This window comes from Pithys albifrons, chromosome 5 (genome assembly GCF_047495875.1).
Source record: "Pithys albifrons albifrons isolate INPA30051 chromosome 5, PitAlb_v1, whole genome shotgun sequence".
Taxonomy (NCBI): Eukaryota; Metazoa; Chordata; class Aves; order Passeriformes; family Thamnophilidae; genus Pithys; species Pithys albifrons.
In genome coordinates, this window is record NC_092462.1 from 76,655,761 (window position 1) to 76,675,567 (window position 19,807).

The 19,807-nt window shown below is 55.6% G+C and overlaps 2 protein-coding genes across 2 annotated transcripts in view; both read left to right on the plus strand.

Annotated features, from left to right (window-relative positions):
- The first annotated feature begins 420 nt into the window (after positions 1–420).
- LOC139672666 (C-type natriuretic peptide-like) lies at positions 421–819 on the plus strand. The gene has a single exon (XM_071557112.1). The coding sequence runs from the start codon at positions 421–423 to the stop codon at positions 817–819; it is 399 nt and encodes a 132-aa protein (XP_071413213.1).
- CYP26B1 (cytochrome P450 family 26 subfamily B member 1) overlaps positions 650–19,807 on the plus strand; it is a 31,350-nt gene continuing 12,192 nt past the window's right edge. Inside the window, exons 1-3 of the mRNA XM_071557092.1 lie at positions 650–1,959; positions 4,025–4,249; positions 19,463–19,738. Of these exons, the coding sequence (XP_071413193.1) occupies positions 1,756–1,959; positions 4,025–4,249; positions 19,463–19,738 (705 nt within the window). The 5' untranslated portion in view covers positions 650–1,755. The remainder of the gene's footprint in view (positions 1,960–4,024; positions 4,250–19,462; positions 19,739–19,807) is intronic.

Genomic DNA, 19,807 nt, shown 5'->3' on the forward strand with positions numbered 1-19,807 from the left:
GCGAGGGGGAAATAATAAAGGGTTAAATTTCGGGGGGGGGGGGGACATCGCAAGGGGGAGTCATTAAGGGTTAAATATTGGGGGGACCCTCCCATGGGGGAAATGATAACGGAGTAAATCCCGGGGGACCCTCGCGCGGGGGGGAACGATCGAGGATTAAGTATTGGGGGGAACGATCGAGGATTAAGTATTGGGGGGAACGATCGAGGATTAAGCACTGGGGGGAAACGATCGAGGATTAAGCACTGGGGGGAACGATCGAGGATTAAGTATTGGGGGGAACGATCGAGGATTAAGCACTGGGGGGAACGATCGAGGATTAAGCACTGGGGGAAACGATCGAGGATTAAGTATTGGGGGGAACGATCGAGGATTAAGCACTGGGGGGAACGATCGAGGATTAAGCACTGGGGGGAAACGATGGAGGTGGGAGGGCGGCTGGGAATCCTTGAGTGGAACCCGATGGCAGCGAGGGGCGCAGCGAGGGTTAAACCTCGGGGCGGCGGGAGAAGCATCGCGGGGAGGGCGCTGAGCAGCGCTCGACTCTCTCCGCAGGCCGAAGGTACCGCCGGAGGAGGAGGAGGAGGAGGAGGAGGAGAAGAAGGAGGAGCGGAGGAGGAGGAGGAGAAGGAGGAGGAGGAGGATGAGGCCGAGGAGCGCGGCGTGACCGAGCCGCGGGCGCGGGGCCAGCACTCGCACGCTCCAGCGCCGCGTCCCCGGCGCGCCCGCCCCCCCCGAGCCCCGAAGTGCGGGAGGGGTTGCGGGGGGAGCAGCCGCGCTGGCGGCCGGCCCAGCCCCGGCTTCCCCGCCTCTATATAAACACACATTTGACTTTCTTTTTTACTCGAACTGAACATTGGAGAGGGGCTTTGCCCGGCAGCCCTGCCTCCCTCTTTTACTGAAGTCTGTGAAACTCCGGGGCTAACAAATAAGCGGCATACAGAGAGATATATATTTATAGAGAGATATTTATATATGTATAGATAGAGATACAAACCGACCTGTCTCGCTCCGTGTGTGTAGATACATATATATAGCTATTTAATTCTTCCATCTCTCCAGGTCGTGGCTGAATTATTTTAAGATTTTTTTCAACATTTTTTTTTAAATCTCGCTCCTTTTTTTGAATTCTTTTTTCTTTCTTTTTTTTTTTCCTTTTCCTTCTGGTGTGTGTGGCTTTGCCTTGAAAGCGAGCGAGAGCCAGAGCATCTGCATTTGGACTTTTTTAGGGTCTTTTTTTTTTTTTCCACTCCAGGGTTTTTCTTTTTTTTTTTCTTTTTTTTTTCTCATTTTTGACTTTTTATCCTCGACTTTTTGGCTACTCAGTCGCCCCCACCCCCTTCTTTTGGGGTGTCTCTTATTCTTTTTTCCTTCTTTATTTTTCCTTTCCCCTCTCTTTTTTGTGCAGTGGATTTTTTTTTTTCCGCCCGTGTCACTCTGTCAAGTTTATTCCAAACAAGAACAAAGTTTTCAGAGAGAGGCAGAGGAGAAACGGCTTTTTGCCCTTTTTTTTTTTTTTCCTTTTTCCCCCCTTTTCATTCTTTCCCCCTCTTTTCCTCCGCTGTTTTTCCAACCTGCCAGCGGAGAGGGGGGCGAGCCCGGCCCCCCTCGCCAAGGACCCCCCAGGCAGCTTTTAAAGTGCGCTCCGCAATCGCCCCTTTTTTCGTGCGTGCGTGTTGTGTGTGTGGGTGCGAGTGTGGTGCCTGTCAAGGGGCTGTTTCTCTCCCCACCCTCCTCCTCCTCCTTCTTCCAAATATGCTTTTTGCAAGTTTTGATCTCGTCTCGGCACTGGCTACCCTCGCCGCGTGCTTGGTGTCACTGACTTTGCTGCTGGCCGTGTCCCAACAGCTGTGGCAGCTCCGCTGGGCTGCCACCCGCGACAAAACCTGCAAGCTACCAATCCCTAAAGGCTCTATGGGATTCCCTTTAATCGGAGAAACCTTCCACTGGCTCCTGCAGGTAAGGAGGATTCCCTTCGCTCCCCTCCCTGGAGGTGGGTTGGGATCGGCGCTTTTTTTTTTCTTTTTTTTTTTCTTTTTTCTTTTTAGGGCTTTTAAAAGATTTTTTTTCTTTCGGCTTTTTTTCCCCCCCTTCTTCTTTTCCTTTCGATTGCATCATGCGGGCTCTCGGGGAGGGAGTTGGGGCCGGGAGGCCGGTGTTGGATGCGGGGCACGGAGGGAGCCGAGCCGAGCTGAGCCGAGCCGAGCCGAGCCGAGCCGGGCTGGGCTCTCCCCGCGCTGCGCTCCCGGCTCGGCGTGCGGGGCTGTCCCGGCTGGGGCTGCCTCCAAGGCTCGGGGTCGCCCCCAGGCTGCCGAATCCCTCCTTCCCTTCCCCTTCTCGGCAGAAATTCTCGCCGAACAATCGGTTGGTGCCGCCGGAGCCGGGGGTGGGAGGCAGCCCCGGGGGGGGATGTGGCCGGCGCGGCGTGGGGGTTCCGCTGGCGTGTTCCCCCCGTGCCGTGGGCTCTGTCCCGTCCCGTCCCTGCTCCCCGGGCTGCTCCCGGAGGGTTCTCACCCCACCCGGCTCGGCTCCCACCCTGGGGGAAGCCCGCGGAGGTAATCGGTAGATTAACCCGGGATTAACCTCGCTAAATGCCGAACAGCGGCGGGCGGAGCGGGATCCCCTCGGCCCGCCAGGCGGGAAGGCGACTGCCAAAAAACCAGCAAAAATATAAAACTAAAAGAGGAGGAGAGGAGGCAGGAGGCGAGCGGGGGGTGCCCCGCTCCGGGGGGAGCCGCGGGCAGGGCTGGGGGCACCCGGGGGAGGGGAGGGGGGGTCGCAGCATCCCCAGGAGGGAACCCCCGAGGAGAACGAGCCCGAGGGTTTCCCACTCCCTCCTCCCGGAAAAAACAATCCGAATAATTATACTAATCAAATGGGAGCCTGGCGAGGATGCTCCCGCCTTTCCCTCCTTGCCGGAGCCGGCGGCGGGGCAGGGCAGGGCAGAGCCCGGTCCCGGCGGGGACAGCGGCGGCGTCTCCCGGTGTCCCCTCCCGGCGCCGGGGAAGCCCCGACACGGCGGCCCCGCTGCCCCGCCGGCCCCCGGCGCCGAAGGGGTTAACGGCACGCTCTCAATGGGGCTTTATTTTTTAAAGAAATTTATCAGATTTTTACAGGGGGACCAGAAAAGGGTTCTCGCTTTTCCACAGGCTCCGTCCAAACAGAGTCCAGGGCTAAAAATACAAAATTTTGTATAAATTGGACTCCATTCGAAACTTCTGCCACATAAAGGTCCTCTTTGTGCTGCCCTGGAAATGGTGTACAAATAACTCTTTATTAATGCCACAAAAAGGACTTTAATTATATTTACGCAGATCAAGAAACAGGGTCACCTGAACATCTGAAACTCACAACCGCGCTTTTGTTTCAAAATAAACACACGCACTCACACCCCAGCGCGGGGCTGCGGCGCTCGCAGCTCCTCTGACCCGCTCGGGATGGCGCTTTTTGGGGGGACCCCCCCGCTATTCCTGCCCCTCCGGCCGCCTCTTTGCCGACAAAAACCCCTGGAGCATGTGGGAAAGTTATTAAAGTCCCTGAAATCTGGAGATTTACTTAGGCAAATTGGAGCCTTTCGAGTAAAATCAGCCGGAGCGAGAGAGGGAAAAAAAAGAGAGAGAGACAAAAAAAAAAGAGGGGAAAAAGAGAGAGAGACAAAAAAAAAGGAGGGGGGGGGAGGGAGACGGGGAGGAGGGAAGAAGGAAAAAAGTAGGGGAGGAAAAAAGGAAAAATATGTTATAAAGTGACAGAATAAGGAGGAGGAGGAAGAGAAGGGGGGCGGAGGGCACCGACCCCCGCCGGGCTGCGGGAGGAGAGGGCGGGCAGTGCCGGGCGCCCCGTCGGAGGCGTGTGGCACCCCCGGGGTTTCCCCCGCTGCCCCCACCCCATTGCCACCCCCCCGGCCCCCTCCCCAACCACCCCCCCTGCACCCCCCCCGAGCTCCCCTCGCCGCGGGCATCCCCATGGAGGAGGTGTCGTGGGGTAACCCGGTGCCCCCCGCGCCCCGACCCTTCCCACCCCGCAGGGCTCCTGCTTCCAGTCCTCCCGGAGGGAGAAATACGGCAACGTGTTCAAGACGCACTTGCTGGGGCGGCCGCTGGTGCGGGTGACGGGCGCGGAGAACGTGCGCAAGATCTTGATGGGGGAGCACCACCTGGTGAGCACCGAGTGGCCGCGGAGCACCCGAATGCTGCTGGGCCCCAACACCGTGGCCAACTCCATCGGCGACATCCACCGCCACAAGAGGAAGGTGAGTTTTGCCACGTGAGACGGGCGGGGTGGGCGTGGGTGTGTGTGGGGAGCGCGAGTGGGGTGTGGAAACCCCTTCCCTTCTCCCCTTCTCTCCTTCTCCCCTTCTCCCCTTCTCTCCTTCTCTCCTTCTCCCCTCCTCTCCTTCTCCCCTTCTCCCCTTCTCTCCTTCTCTCCTTCTCCCCTTCTCCCCTTCTCTCCTTCTCCCCTCCTCTCCTTCTCCCCTTCTCTCCTTCTCTCCCTCTCTCCTTCTCCCCTTCTCCCCTTCTCTCCTTCTCCCCTTCTCCCCTTCTCCCCTTCTCTCCTTCTCCCCTTCTCTCCTTCTCCCCTCCTCTCCTTCTCCCCTTCTCTCCTTCTCTCCTTCTCTCCTTCTCTCCTTCTCTCTTTCTCCCCTTCTCCCCTTCTCCCCTTCTCTCCTTCTCTCCTTCTCCCCTTCTCTCCTTCTCTCCTTCTCCCCTTCTCTCCTTCTCCCCTTCTCCCCTTCTCTCCTTCTCCCCTTCTCTCCTTCTCTTCTCTCCTTCTCTCCCTCGTTTCCCCTTTTCCATTGTCTTTACCTTCCCTTCTCTCCATCATTTCCCCTTTTCCATTGTCTTTCCCTTCCCTTTCCTTTCCCCCCGGACCCCCCGTGCGTGGCGGGTCCCGCGTGGGCTCCTCCCGCGCCGTGTCCGCGCTCGGTGCCTTTGAGGAATTTAAAGGGGCGATGGGGAGGAGCGAGGGGGCCACACGGGGGGCTCTGCTGAGGGCGGAGGTGTTGCCCCTTTGCCCCCTCCATCACAATTCCCCCCGTGATGGGTGACACGCGTGGCAGGGGCCGAGGGGAGCGCGGTCCCGGCGGGCTCTTAAAAGGGCGATGAGCCGGCGAGCAGAGGGTGGGCCCCGAGGGCAGAGGGGTCCCCGGAGTGTGTGTCCCCCTACCCAATTTGCAGGGAGACCCCTCAGGGTTGGTCTTGGTGGGGGCGGTCTGGTGGTGCTGAGCGTTGGATCTCGGGGGATTTGGGGCGCTGGGGGGTCTCGGGGTGAAATGCAGGGGAGGGATTGAGTTGGTTGTGGGGGGTTGAGACCCTCTTGTGCCACCCCCTCGGTGGGTTTAGGGTAAGACCCCCCCCTTGCAGTCCCCAGGGCAGGAGGTTTTGGGGGTGCTGAGCCCAAGCAGATGTGGGGGTGGCGGTGCCAGCGGTGCCAGCCCGGGGATTTTCACAGCCAGGCTCTTTCCCAGCTGGATCCAGGCAGGGAGTGGATTTGGAATGAGGGAGGTGCGTCCCACCCCCGTCTCTGCAGTTGGAGACAGCACTGCTGGCACAGCCAGCGCGGTCCCCAAAGCCACCAGACGTGCCACCAGACGGCCCATCCCTGCCCCGAGGCCAGGTCCCCTCTCGGCTCCGGCAGGATTTCCTATTTTGGTGCCTATAAAATCCCTTACAAAGCCAATCTCTCCCTCTGTTCTCCTGGGGGAGGTGACGGGAAAACAAACAGCACATGACACCCATTAGTCACATTTTTTACAGCCGGGACTCGAGTGACACCACAAGAAACACCATCACTGTCAATCCCTACCCTGGGGCCTGGACAAACTCAGTGCCTGCAATTTGGGATTTTTTTCTTAAGGAAGGAGATATTTTTTTCCAACCTTGCTGTCCAAGAGAAAGAGTGAGAGTTCCTGGGGTTTCCTCCACCACGGAGCACAGTTTGGGGCAGGAGGGGGGTATGGGGAGTGGTGCATTTTCCTCGGCAGCAGCTTTGGCTCCTGTTTATGTCCCATCAAGGGAGGGTTGAGCAGCACCAGGCAGCGATTTGAAGGTTCCTCTGTGCTCCTTCCCTGCTTCTTTTATCCTTTTGCACAGCAAGATTATTATTTCTTGCTGCTGAAAAGTGGCCTTTGGTTGCGATGGCCTCAATAAAACCAAGGAATTCAGCCCTGAGGAACAGACAAAAGGGAGGCAAGGAGAGTGTGGGTTCTGGGAATGGGCCCATGGAAAAGGGAGGCCTGAGCTCTGGAGGGATCCTGGTGGGTTTGTAGGTTGTCCCACAGCTCGGGTATGGAGTGCCAGCTCCAGCAGTGCCAGCAGCACAGAGCAGGGAGAGCCTCCCTCCCTCCATAGTTCTACCTGATGTTCTCCCTTTGGTGGTTTTCCCTAGTGGGAATCACATCCCACCCTAAGCTGGGAAACCCACTGCTTTTGGAATTTTCAGAGTCCAAAAGCTGGTATGGATCTCCTGATCCTCCTCCTCAAAACCCTTTTTCCTTCCTGAGTAGACAATAGATACTGGGAAGGAATTGGTGGCTGGGAGGGTGGGCAGGCCCTGGCACAGGTTGGGCAGAGAAGCTGTGGCTGCCCCATCCCTGGGAGTGTCCCAGGCCAGGCTGGACAGGGCTTGGAGCAGCCTGGGCTGGTGGGAGGTGTCCCTGCCCATGGCAGGGGTGGCACTGGGTGGGCTTTGAGGTCCCTTCCCACCCAAACCATTCCATGATTCTGGAGCTCCTCTGGGCTGGAGCCAGGCTGGGAGAGCTGGGGGGTCACCTGGAGAAGAGAAGGCTCCAGAGACACCTGAGAGCCCCTGGCAGGGCCTGAAGGGGCTCCAGGAGAGCTGGAGAGGGACTGGGGACAAGGGAGGGAGGGACAGGACACAGGGAATGGCTTCCCACTGCCAGAGGGCAGGGATGGGTGGGATGTTGGAAAGGAATTGGTGACTGGGAGGGTGGGCAGGCCCTGGCACAGGTTGGGCAGAGAAGCTGTGGCTGCCCCATCCCTGGGAGTGTCCCAGGCCAGGTTGGACAGGGCTTGGAGCACCCTGGGCTGGTGGGAGGTGTCCCTGCCCATGGCAGGGGTGGCATTGGATGATCTTTAAGGTTCTTTCCAACCCAAACCATTCCATAATTCTATGGGGTTTGGCATCACACAATCCCAAACTGGCAGGGATCCTAATTCCTGTTTAAGGATTGTCTCAAAGCCTCCTGGGAACAGGTGCTCCCACAAAACCCTGGCCCAGGATGACCCTTTCTCCTGCTCACACCCCTTTGCTGCTGCTTTGAGCTCCAGCAAAACCTGAGAGCAAACACTTTCCCTGGATCAGCAGCGCTGGGAATGCTCCAGGAGCTCCTTATTCCTTAAGCTTTCCCTTTCATTGTCATGAGATTGAGGACTTGGGGCTCAGCTTTGGAAATCAGGGGATTATTCTGATTTCTTCACTTGATCTCCTCTTAATTACTGCTTTGGGGGGATGAGCATCTCCTGCATCAGTCACCTCCTTCCCTGCACAAACCATCCCTCTCCCAGGACCCAGAGCTGTGCACACAGAGATAAGGTGAACCTGCTTCTAATGGGGAGAAAAGAGGTCATTTTGTTCTTGTCCAGGTTGAGATGACCAGATTAAAGCTTTTGCCAGGCCAGGTGCCTTTTCCCTGCCTGTGCTCATTAACCCTGAGCTTTTGTTGCTGTGAAATGACACGTTGCCTTTTAACTCTCCCAGCTCTCATGTCGAGGCTCTGGGAGGTTCAAGGAGAAAGAACTCAGGTTGTATTTTAGATTTAAGCTCCTTCCAGGTACAAGTTTTTTCTCTGTACCTTCCCCATGACCTACCAGAGAACCGAGTGAGGAACTTGCAGCGTTTTTCACAAAATTCACCAACTTCCACAGTAAGGATTTGAGTCTTAAGAGAAATATTAAAGGAATCAGAGCAGTCTGAAAGCTCCAGGCAGAAGAGCAGCAGGATTTCCTGGGGAACCTTTTCAGTTTAAGGCATTGTGGGGCTTTCTGAAGCAGCAGTTCCACCCACCTCCCAAATTCTGGTCTTTACCTCATCTCTGATCTTGGGACCATCCCTTGTTCTTTTCCCCTGCTCTGATCTGGCCTGGAATGGGGGTGTAATATCTCACAAGGCACAGAATTTCAGCCACCACAAGGAAGGGTGGAGAGTGAAACCTTTTTCTCACCCTCTTCTGTCCCTCCAGCCCTTGGGGTCATCTCTAAATCTTGCCCAACCAACCCCTCCATGGCCAACACCTGTGATAAGTCCTTGTCATCTTTCCAAAACCTGGTGGAGCTGCATTTATTTGCAGCAGCCCTGGCAGACACTCTTTCATCATTCCCTGGCAAGCGAGCCGTGGTCTCCTCTTGATGGGACAGATTGTCACTGAGATGTGAAGATGAGCTCCAGCAAAGAGCTTGAAACCCAACATGTTCTTGCAGGAGGTTTCTGGGTGCTTGCCAGAAATCAGCTGCTTTGCTGCCCATGTGTTGTGGAGCTTTCCAAGAGGAGTTTCAGCTCCTCAGTGTAACTTGGGGATCAGCAAATTGCAGCTCTTGGATGTGCTGTAGGACACTTTGGGAGAGAGCTGGGTTGGATGACTCAGTCTCTGAAGTTTCCTCTCAGGTTTGAGTTCCCTGTCTCAGCTACTTCTCAGGATCTTGCATGGATTCATCATCCTATTCCATGAAGTGGGGGACCATCCTTTTCCCTGGGCTACCAGAAGTGGTAATCCCATGGCTGTGGATAAAGGACTTGGAGAAGCAGGTGTGGGAGATGCTCAGGAGGAACAAAGCCATGTTTCCATGACTGTCCCATGCCCAGTTTGTTACATCTCCCCTGCAGGAACCTGTCCAAGTTCATAGAAATGGGAGAAAACCCCTCCCTTTTGGGAAACGAACTCTCCAATGGTTAGAGAGGGTGTGGAGTCAGCTTGGAGCAGGAATGGGGTGGGATGGAGGGTGAGGGCAGGGCTGGGAGTAGGGATTGCCTGGCCAGGGGGTGACCTGGTTGCAGATGTCACCCCTGTTGGCTCCATCCTTGGCCTCAGATGGAGTTGGGAGATAAGAGCAGTTTAGGAGGAGTAAATAAAAGCAACTCCAAACTCCTCACCCTCCCTCCTGTGATAAATCTCTGCACAGAGGTGGTTGCTGCTGATGGCTCATGGAGTTTATGTTGGTGTTGGAGAAGGACCTGGGCCATCCCTGCAGCTTCTCCTTCCTCCATGGTGGGATTTCTGCCTTGAAATCACCTCACAGGTTCCTCACAGGTTCCTCCAAGGTTCCTCACAGGAGTAACCATCCTGCTCTGACTGAGCATGGACACATGTTTGGCTTTTGGTGGCAGATCCCTGTCCCTCCTCAGCACATGAAGGACACAGATCATCCCCTGGGCTCAGACATGACGTGTCCCATGGAATGGGAGCCCTCCTTGGGAAGGGCTGACCAGGGCTGGGGCCTGGCTGAGGGTGCTCCTGCTCCACTCCCCGGTGCTCTCCTCATCCTGCTCTTGTTTTGGTGGCCCAGCTGTGTCACCTCTGCCATGCCCTGGCCCATCCTGAAGGGCAGTTGTGGCCAGGTGGGGGTTGGTCTCTTCTCCCAGGCACTCAGCAATAGGACAAGGGGGCACGATGGGCTCAAGCTCTGCCAGGGGAAATTGAAGTTGGAGAGCAGCAAAAACTTCTTTGCAGAGAGAGTGCTCAGGGATTGGAATGGGCTGCCCAGAGAGGGGGTGGATTCCCCATCCCTGGAGGCTTTTCAGCTGAGCTTGGCCGTGGCACTGAGTGCCATGATCTGGTGAAGGGGCTGGAGTTGGACCAAGGGTTGGACTGGATGATCTGGGAGGTCTTTTCCAACCCAATCCATTCTGTGATTCTGTGGATGTGGCACTGAGTGAGAATCCACCACATCTTGATCCAACCCCACTGTGATCACCAACCCAGGGCACTCTGTGCCCTGGGCTGGTGATCACAGTAGGGTTGGATCAAGGGTTGGATTGATGATCTTGGAGGTCTTTTCCAACCCAATCCATTCTATGATTCTGTGATTCCATGATCCTGGCTCTTCACTTGATTCTTTTCACATCTTGCATAGACATCTCCAGCTCCCATTTCCACCCCCAAATCCCTGGTGAAATCAGTGCAGTCCCTCCAGATTTTGGGGGTGTCCCTGCCTGGATTTGGGATCTGAGGTGTAGGGAGGGCAAAGCAAAGCTGCCCTTAGGCCTGGACTGGTAGAACAGGCTCAGGTTTTATGGGCTGTAAGGCCAGTGGGGAGCTGGAATTCAGCAGAGATGGAGCCACTGCTGTGCCTGGGAGGGACCTCCCCATCCTGGGGGAGAAGGAAATGGGAATTGGAAATGGCCAGGACTCAGAGCCTGGGGCCAGGAAGGAGATTCCCAGGGCAGGAAGGTGAGACTCAGCCTTTCCTTGGGATCTTCCAGCCTTGGCAGGGGCTGTGCTGGCTCCCAACACAGCAATCCCAAAATAGGCACAGCTGCCTTAAAAAAAGGCAAAGAAAGACTAAAATGAGAGTTCTCTGTGGCCAGGGGAGACATCCCAGAGCTGGAGCCTCCAGGAGGAAGCAGACAGTGGAGTGGAGAAACGGCCTGGTTTGTCTCACTGTCCAAAACTACATCATTCATTAACACACCACAATTAATGTTCTGCCTCCGAGGCATACAAGTGTTGAGCTTATTAGCACCAAGTAGAAAGGTCTGAGGCTTTAATATCGTTTGCAAGAGGATTAAGAACACAAAAGGGGCCATAAATTTACAGGCAAATATAAACCAGCTGCTGTGGGCAGGACTGGGGGGAGGGAGGGAGGGAGGGAGGGATGGATGGATGGATGGGGGAGAGAGAGGAGGAGGAGGAGGAGGAGGAGGAGGAGGAGGAGGAGGAGGAGGAGGAGGAGGAAGCAGCAGAGGGAAGGTACCTCTCACTGCAAAAAACATGAACCCCGTTGTTAAGAAGGTTTTTAAGTGATTTTAGGGGTTTTTTTTCATTTCTATTGGAGGGAGGGAAGGACCAGGATGAGGAGAGGGATGGGAGGAGGAGGAAGGAATAGGAAGCAAGGGGAAGGTACCTCTCACTGCAAAAGAAAAAATCCATGAACCAGGTTGTTAAAAGAGTTTTTAGTGTTTTTAGGGTTATTTTTATTTCCATTGGAAAGGGGGGAAAGATGGGGATGGAGAGAGGGGTGGAGGAGGAAGGAGGGATGGGAGGAGGAAGGAGGGATGGGAGGAGGAAGGAGGGATGGAAGAAAGAAGGAGGGATGGGAGGAGGAAGGAGGGATGGGAGGAGGAAGGAGGGATGGGAGGAGGAAGGAGGGATGGAAGAAAGAAGGAGGGATGGGAGAAAGAAGGAGGGATGGGAGGAGGAAGGAGGGATGGAAGAAAGAAGGAGGGATGGGAGGAGGAAGGAGGGATGGGAGGAGGAAGGAGGGATGGGAGAAAGAAGGAGGGATGGGAGGAGGAAGGAGGGATGGGAGAAAGAAGGAGGGATGGGAGGAGGAAGGAGGGATGGGAGGAAGAAGGAGGGATGGGAAAAGGAAGGAGGGATGGGAGGAGGAAGGAGGGATGGGAGGAAGAAGGAGGGATGGGATGGAGGAAGGAGGGATGGGAGGAGGAAGGAGGGATGGGAGAAAGAAGGAGGGATGGGAGGAGGAAGGAGGGATGGGAGAAAGAAGGAGGGATGGGAGAAGGAAGGAGGGATGGAAGAAAGAAGGAGGGATGGGAGGAGGAAGGAGGGGTGGGAGGAGGAAGGAGGGATGGGAGAAAGAAGGAGGGATGGGAGAAAGAAGGAGGGATGGGAGGAGGAAGGAGGGATGGGAGGAGGAAGGAGGGGTGGGAGGAGGAAGGAGGGATGGGAGAAGAGAAGGAAGGAGGGGTGGGAGAAAGAAGGAGGGATGGGAGGAGGAAGGTGGGATGAGGAGCAGGGAAATGCACCTTTCACTGCAAAAAAATCCATGAATCAGGTTTTTAAGAGGGTTTTTTTATTGCTTTTAGGGTGTTTTTCATTTCCTTTGGATGGAGGGAAGGACCAGGATGAGGAGAGGGATGGAGGAGGAGGAAGGAGGGATGGGAAGCACAGAAGGCCATGAACCAGGTTGTTAAGAGATGGGGTTTTTTAGGGTTTTTTAAGTTTTTTCTGCCTTTCCATCCAAACCTGCCATCATACCCTGTAAATCCCACAGTGGAAAAGAAACCCACCCCTGCCCTCTGAGCCCCCCAGACTGTGCCAGTCAGCTCAGGTGGGCTGGGTCCCAGCTCCAGATTCGTGTGCCACCTCAGGCTGCTGCCCTGGGAGCTTCAATCCCTGGGAACAAGCCCCTGGATGCAGGAAAAGGCTCCCACTGAGGGAGGAGGGCTCTGCTCCAGGGCTGGGGTGAGGGTTTGGTGGCTGGGCCACCTCAGGGACCTCAGACCAAACAGCCCTGTCATGTACAGGGGTGTAAATCCAGAGTAATTCCCAGGGATTAAAAAAAGAATAAAGCAGAGCTCAGGAGCTCCTGGCTGGGAGACAAATTCAGTGGGATTTTCATGTGCCTTCCCCCCCAAAATGCCCTGAGAGCTCAGGGAGGAGCTGGGCTGGGACCCCCTGAGCTGAACAGCCTCAGGGTGGGATGTTCTGCCTTCCTGTGTCCTCCAGACTGGAAGTTTCTGAGGGCCCTGTGAGGCACAGAGAGGGTGAAACCCCTCCTGGAGCTGGATCCAGGCTCCACTTCAGAGCAGGAATGGGGGATCCCAGGAGCTAATCCTGGAGAGGGGAGGGAGATTTCACACTCAGGGTCCATCCTGCACTGTGTTTCCACAGCTTTGTGATTTACTCCACCATTCTCCATCCTTCCAAGCACTGGGGTTTGGAATGTCCTGTGGTTTGGAATGTCCTGCTCATCCCTCTGGGAAACGAGGGCTTTGGGACAACGATGTTGCTCTCAGGTGGCACTTCTGCCACTAAATATCTGTCAGCTTGTTCTTCAGCTTCCTCCTCCTGAAGGAAGGAGAAGAGGTGGCCTTAAACTGGGATCATCTTTCTGGGTGGCCTTGGGGTCACCTCAGCCCTTGTTGTCTCCTCCCTGGGCTTAGTCTGAAGCTCCAAAGGGCTTCAAACCCCACTGATGGTCTGCAGGAGCTCCTGTGTCATGGGCAGGGCTTTGGGACAACGATGTTGCTCTCAGGTGGCTCTTCTGCCACTAATTATCTGTCAGTTTGTTCTTCAGCTTCCTCCTCCTGAAGGAAGGAGAAGAGGTGGCCTTAAACTGGGATCATCTTGTTGGATAGCCCTTGTTGTCTCCTCCCTGGGCTTAGTCTGAAGCCCCGAAGGGCTTCAGACCCCACTGATGGTCTGCAGGAGCTCCTGTGTCATGGGCAGGGCCATCTCTGCACTGTCACAGGTGTGTTCATCCCCACAGAGGTCTTGCAAGGCCTCACTCAGGGGTTTGGTGTCAGAGCTGCTGGAGGAAATGTTTCTCCAAGCTTTTTTCCCCAATTTCTGCCAGGAGACCACTCAGGCTCTGGAAGGTGTGTGTGTTCCTTTGGGATGGGGTGGGATGCATCATGGAGGGGGTGAGATGCTCCTGAGGTTCTTTCTAAGCCTGGCTTTGTCTCTAGGAGAGTCCTTGCTCTGGGTTACTCAAACCCTTCCCTTGGTGCCCTCTCTGCTCTCCAGGAAATGTGTTGTGTGAGGAAAACGGGATTTTTTTCCTCATATTTCCCTCCCTTGGCTCCGTGGTAGTGGATGGGACACTGTCCTTGCCTGGGAAAGCTGCTCCTCCTCTTTAGCTCTGGGAAGACTCTCCATCTCCACACCACAGGTCTGGGATTTCCAAACCCAAGCTCATCCCAGGGAGCTTGGAACTAGATGGTCTTTAAGGGCCCTTCCAACCCAGACCATTCCATGATTCTGTGATCCCACCTCACCCAAGCCCCTGATCCTCAGAAATGGCTGCTCTGGCCTCACCTGCTGGGGTTGCAGGATGTTCCTTCTCCATGGCTCCAAGGACATCAGGCAGGCAGTGGGGGTGTGTCTTGTTGTTCCTCCTTTTGCCCAGCTGATCCCACCTTTCTGATCCCTTCTCTCCCATCCATTGAGGTGACACCTTCTTTTTCCCCACTGTGTTTGACTCCCTTCTTGAGGAGAAGGGACAGCACAGAAGGGGAATTTTACTCCCCACAAACACCCCAGTTCTCCATGAATAGATGAGGGGAGGACACCTGGAGCAGCAATTCCAAGCTGATGAATCCCAGGATCTTCTGGTGTCCCCATGAACTGGGCTAAGAAGCCTGACCTGGTTGTGTTTCACTGGAGCTGTTGGAGACACCAGGAGGTTTTGCAAGGGGGTGTTGAGCCAGATCTGGGGTGTCCTTGCTGTCCCTGGGCACAGCAGCCTCTTTACCCCAATATCCTGAAAGGCTTTGGGATCCAAAGTGAAGCCTCCCATCCATGTGGAGGGTTTGTGGGAGAGATTCCTGGACATGGAGTTTTTGAAAGGTGGGAAAATGCGACTCTTGGGCTCAGTTTTGCTCTGAGCTTGACAGGAAATCAGAACCACTGGAGTTTCCATACCCCCTTTTTTATAAATCATTGAAAAATGAGGGATCTGGGCAACCCTGAAAGGTGCACAACCATCACAATGTGACCCAAGGATGCTGAAATTATCTTTATTTTTTTTTTCCAGCATGTTTTTTTTTTGAGAACTATTCAGATTTTGTTCCTTTTGCAAAGTCACACCGTTCTTTTTCTTCAGCCTGGACACTCTGGGGTTACCCTTTGGAGACAGGTTGGAGGGTTCCTGAGGCTCTTTCATCTCTCCCTGGCTGTGTTTGTTGCCTTCAGCTCCTCCAGGACTCCTCACCTGTGCCCTGTGTGCAGTGCTGGGCTTTGCTGGGCAAACCCAGAATTCCTCCTTTTGGGTGCTTGGGATCTGAAACTTGGCTTTTCCCTGTCCCTGGGCCTGGATTCTTCCCTGAGGGAGCATGGCAGGAGAGCCTGGAGCAGTCCAGGTGTGCCCTGTTTTCAGGACTGGGAGAGAAGGAATCAATTCTTTGCTGTGAGCAAAGGCAGAACCTTTTATAAACAGGTGTCAGAGTGTCCAGGCAGCAACAGGGTTTGAGGAATTCCTCTGTAATTTGTGGTGCCCTCCCAAATATTTTGGCTGTGTTTTCCTTTGTCCCTGCCCCCAGTACCAGGACAGCTTCTTACCCACAAACCTTCTCATCCCTCTCCAAAAATATCAGGGTTTCTGAGCCCTTTGGAGCGTGGGCTCCGTGTCTGATGCTGGAGAGAGTCAGGAGAATGTGGCAACAGGACAAGGCTGGGACAAACACCCTTGAAATGCTGGAGGAATTAGTGTGTCTCCAGATTGAGGTGTTGCTTTGGATGCTTCCTGACACATCCTGGTGGCCAAACCACCAGCAGGTGCCACATTGGTTCGTGAAAACCTTTCCATGCTCGTCGTGCCTTTGTTTGCTCGGCCCAGAGTGGGCTGGAGGGGATGCAGGTGGCTCATCCCAAATCCCGAGTTTTCCTCCTGGAAGGGAGGAAATTCATGCTCAGTTCCCTCTTGGCTGTGCTGGTGTGCCAGGTGGGATAGAGGGGCTTGCAAATCCTGGATGGCAGAAGGCAGGGACTGATGTTGGTGCTTGGAGTGGGAAGGCTTGGCTGGCACCAAGGAGGGCAACACGCTGGAAAACATCATCCCTTTCCATCCCAGCCATGAAATGAAGCCTTTTCCATGCATGAAAATGCTGTATGGAAGCTCATTGAAATCCCTGGAATTCCCTCTCCTCCATGTTGTGGGTTAAGGATGGGGCTGGGGGCAGTTTGCTGTCACATGGAGCTGGAGCTGAGACACTGAGAGGGAATTTTCTGCCTTAGGAAAACCATAAATCTTGAAATATCCTTTTTCCACTGCGAGGCAGATTGGGAAGGTTCCAGCCAGGCTCGCTGGGTGGTGGTGGTGTCTCCCTCAGTGGGGCAGGATGTGCTTAAACAAATGCCCTTGGATAGAGCAAATCCCCCAGATTTGGCTCTTTGGGGATGTATCACAATGGGAAAAAAGTGGAGGCTCTTCCCAACATCCCCAAAAAGTCCTGGCAGTGCTGGGAGTCCACGTGGCCGGGGAACCCACCACAGCCAGGCTGCTGCATAGAATCCTAGAATGGATTGGGTTGGAAAAGACCTCCCAGATCATCAAGTCCAACCCTTGATCCAACTCCAGTCCCTTTACCAGATCATGGCACTCAGTGCCACGGCCAAGCTCAGCTGAAAACCCTCCAGGGCTGGGGAATCCACCCCCTCTCTGGGCAGCCCATTCCAATGCCTGAGCACTCTCTCTGCAAAGAAGTTTTTGCTGCTCTCCAACTTCAATTTCCCCTGGCAGAGCTTGAGCCCATCGTGCCCCCTTGTCCTATTGCTGAGTGCCTGGGAGAAGAGACCAACCCCCACCTGGCCACAACTTCCCTTCAGGCAGTTCCAGACAGTGCTGAGGTCACCTCTGAGCCTCCTCTTCTCCAGGCTGAACACCCCCAGCTCCCTCAGCCTCTCCCCACAGCACTTGTGCTCCACTCCCTTCTCCAGCCTCGTTGCTCTTCTCTTCTCACTTGGGTTGGAAGAGACCTCTGAGATCATCAAGTCCAACCCTTGGTCCAACTCCAGTCCCTTTACCAGATCATGGCACTCAGTGCCACGGCCAAGCTCAGCTGAAAAACCTCCAGGGATGGGGAATCCACCCCCTCTCTGGGCAGCCCATTCCAATCCCTGAGCACTCTCTCTGCAAAGGAGTTTGTTTTTCCTCGGTGTTACCAAAGCTGAGCATCCCCTTAGAGGTGATTTTACCTCTTGGTAGCTCAGGAACAACCTTTTCCTTGCCCCGATTTCCTTGGCTTTGCCGGGTGTGCTCCTCGAGCAGCCGAGACCGTCGGCTCGACCTCACTAGAGGGCGCAGGGATTTTAGGCTAGAAACGCGCGGGGAGGTTCGTCGGGGAAAAGTTGGCTGCCTCTTCCTCCTTTTTAATCAACTGGAAAAGATGCAGGGTTGAACTGGAGGTGACTGGAAGGGGATCCAGACTTGTGTCTGGCCGGGGAAGGATGTGCTGACATGTGGGATTAGGCGGCGTGGAGAGCAGCGGCGGCGAGCGGGCGGCACGGGGAGCTGCGGGCCCGGCAGACGGGGGGTGCAGCCAGCTGGAGGAGCCTCATGGCAAAAGGAGAGCTCAAGGAAGAGCAAACAAATGGAAAAAAATCCCCCCTTGGCTCCCCAGGGCTGAATGCTCTCCCTTTTTCAGGCTAGGCAGGTGTTGTGGTGACCTCTTTGTTTCCTGAGGGTCCTTCACTCTGTGTCTTCCTTGGGGCAGACTCTTTCCTCTTCAGAGCTTGGCTTGGTGTGGAGGGTGTGGATCCATCCCTGGGATGGTTCCCTACACCACAGCAGCAGGTTTTTTGCACGTTGGGACCAGAGGCGTGTTGTCCTTTTTTCAGGGAGTCCCCAAGCACTTCACCCGTGGGAGATGCTGGGCAGAGTCAGGAAGGATGAGGTCAGGAATGCCAAGGGCCACCTCCATGGGGATGGTGCTCCAAGCAGGGCTGCAGCCTCGGTGCTCCCAAAGCAGAGGCTGTTCCCTCCTTAGCTGGGAAACTGAGTCACGGGAAGCATTTGGGAAAAGTGGGATGACCCACTGGGAGCCTCCTCAGCCTGTATGAACAGCGGGATGGGGACAGCAATGTCCCCTCACCACCCCCTCCCAGAAGGTCTGTCCCAGCTCTCCTCCAGCCACCCCTGCCTCAAACCCCGTGTCCTGCTCGCATCCCACAGGACCCATCCCTTTCCCAGCTCCCTCCACGCCTTCCCCACCCACCCGAGCGGCTCAGCTGTAGCACCTCCAGCGCTTCTCCCCCGAGCAGCCGCTTCTCCACCTCCTCTGCCTGAGCATCGCTGCCCTTTCCAGGCTTAAAAATAGCCCGTGGAGCGCAGGGAGGAGGCGGCGGCCGCCCCGTCTCGCCGCCCCGCTGTTCATTCACTCGTTCATTCATCCCTCTCCGTTCATTCATGCCTTGGGCTCTGCGCGGCCAGTCGGGCACGGCATCTGCCTGAGCCTCTCGGGCTCCTGGAGTTTCCCTGCCCTGGCCCTCGTGCCACCCGAGGGACCCTCCCGTGTGCAGAGTTTCCCTCGGGGCGGCCCCGGTGGAGCCTCCTGCCCTGGGCTGGCACGGGGAGGGGTGGCCAGGGGTGTTATTTCACCAAACAACCTCCCGGTGAACGATGTGCATTAGCGATGAGGGGTCGCAGCCAGGAAAATATTACCTTTCCCTTTGAGTGCTGACTGCGGAGGAAATTCTCACATTTACAGCTCCGGCGAGCCCGACGCTCATGGAAAGAGGGGGCGGCTTCGCTTTGGCTCCTCTGCTCGGGTTAATAAGTTGGCAGCCCCCCCACCTCGCCCGGTGATCCCCCACCCCACCACGGGGCACGGCCACCGGTGGAGGCTCGGCCAAGGCTCGCAGCTCCCTCCTGGAATGCTGTTTTCCTTCGTTTTTCCCGGCGGGCTGGCGTGTGGCGCTGCGTGTGTGTCCTCCCCGTGTGTGTGTGTGTGTGTGTGTGTGAGTGTGTGTAGGTTAATCAAAGACAAACAAACAGCCCTCTCGCTCCGGTGCGCTCCGGGAGGGATGCGGCGGGAATGCCGATGGAAGCGCGTGCTGCGGGAAGGGACATTCCTGGCATTGCTGAGCTCCTCGTGCGGCTCGCGGGCCCTGGCCCAAATTGGAGGAAGGACCTGGGGAGGCCCATTCCTGCTCAGTGTTTACTCGCAGAGACTAAATTAATACTGTCTGCTGACACCAGGGTTTGGTGTTTTTTTTTTTTTTCCCTCGGTTTCTCAAGGAAACGAGCTCAGCCTCTGCCTACGTGCACCTCTCTCGTCCCAGCTCGAGCCCCTGTTTGAGTTCAGCCAGATTTCACGGGGATCCTGAGAGCTCCAAATAATTAGTTGGCTTAATTTTTACATCTATTAAAAGGGTGGTGGACGGGTAGGAGAGTTTAATGCCTGTCGCTGAGAGAAAACCTGTGCGTGTCTGTGCAGGCACAGAGCAGGGTGAGACACCCCAGAATCCCAGGGGAGGGATGGATTAGTAGCACCCAAATCATGGGATGGATGTAACTGGGATCTGGGAGACAGGGAGCTGTGGGAGAGCTGGCTCTGTCCGTCCTGCTGGGTGTGAGGGAAGCATTTCTTCCCATCTCTGATTTGCTCCTTTACTGCCCGTTCTTTGTGATGCTTCAGGGAATGGAGGGTCTGCCAGCTGATGTTTCTCCGCTGGCCCTTTCTGGCAGCTCTTTTAGGACTTGGGGATTCTGGGTGATGAGTTCTGCATGATGACAGATCTTGTCAGCACAGGACACCTGTTTTTTCCTAGAGGAAGCAGCGAGTGATGTGTTGGGGAGGTGTAAAAACCTCTCCTTGCTCCCTTGTGCAGGTTTTCTCCAAAATCTTCAGCCACGAGGCCCTGGAGAGTTACCTCCCCAAGATCCAGCTGGTCATCAAAGACACTCTGAGGGTCTGGAGCAGCAACCCCGAGCCCATCAACGTGTACCACGAGGCCCAGAAACTCACGTTCCGCATGGCCATCCGTGTCCTGCTGGGCTTCCGCATCCCCGACGAGGAGCTCGGACGCCTCTTCGAGGTCTACCAGCAGTTCGTGGAGAACGTCTTCTCCTTGCCCGTGGACCTGCCCTTCAGTGGCTACAGGAGGGTGAGAGTCTCAGGCTGGGTCCTCCACCAGCCCCAGTGGGGGATTATTGGGGTGGTGGGTAATCTGCAC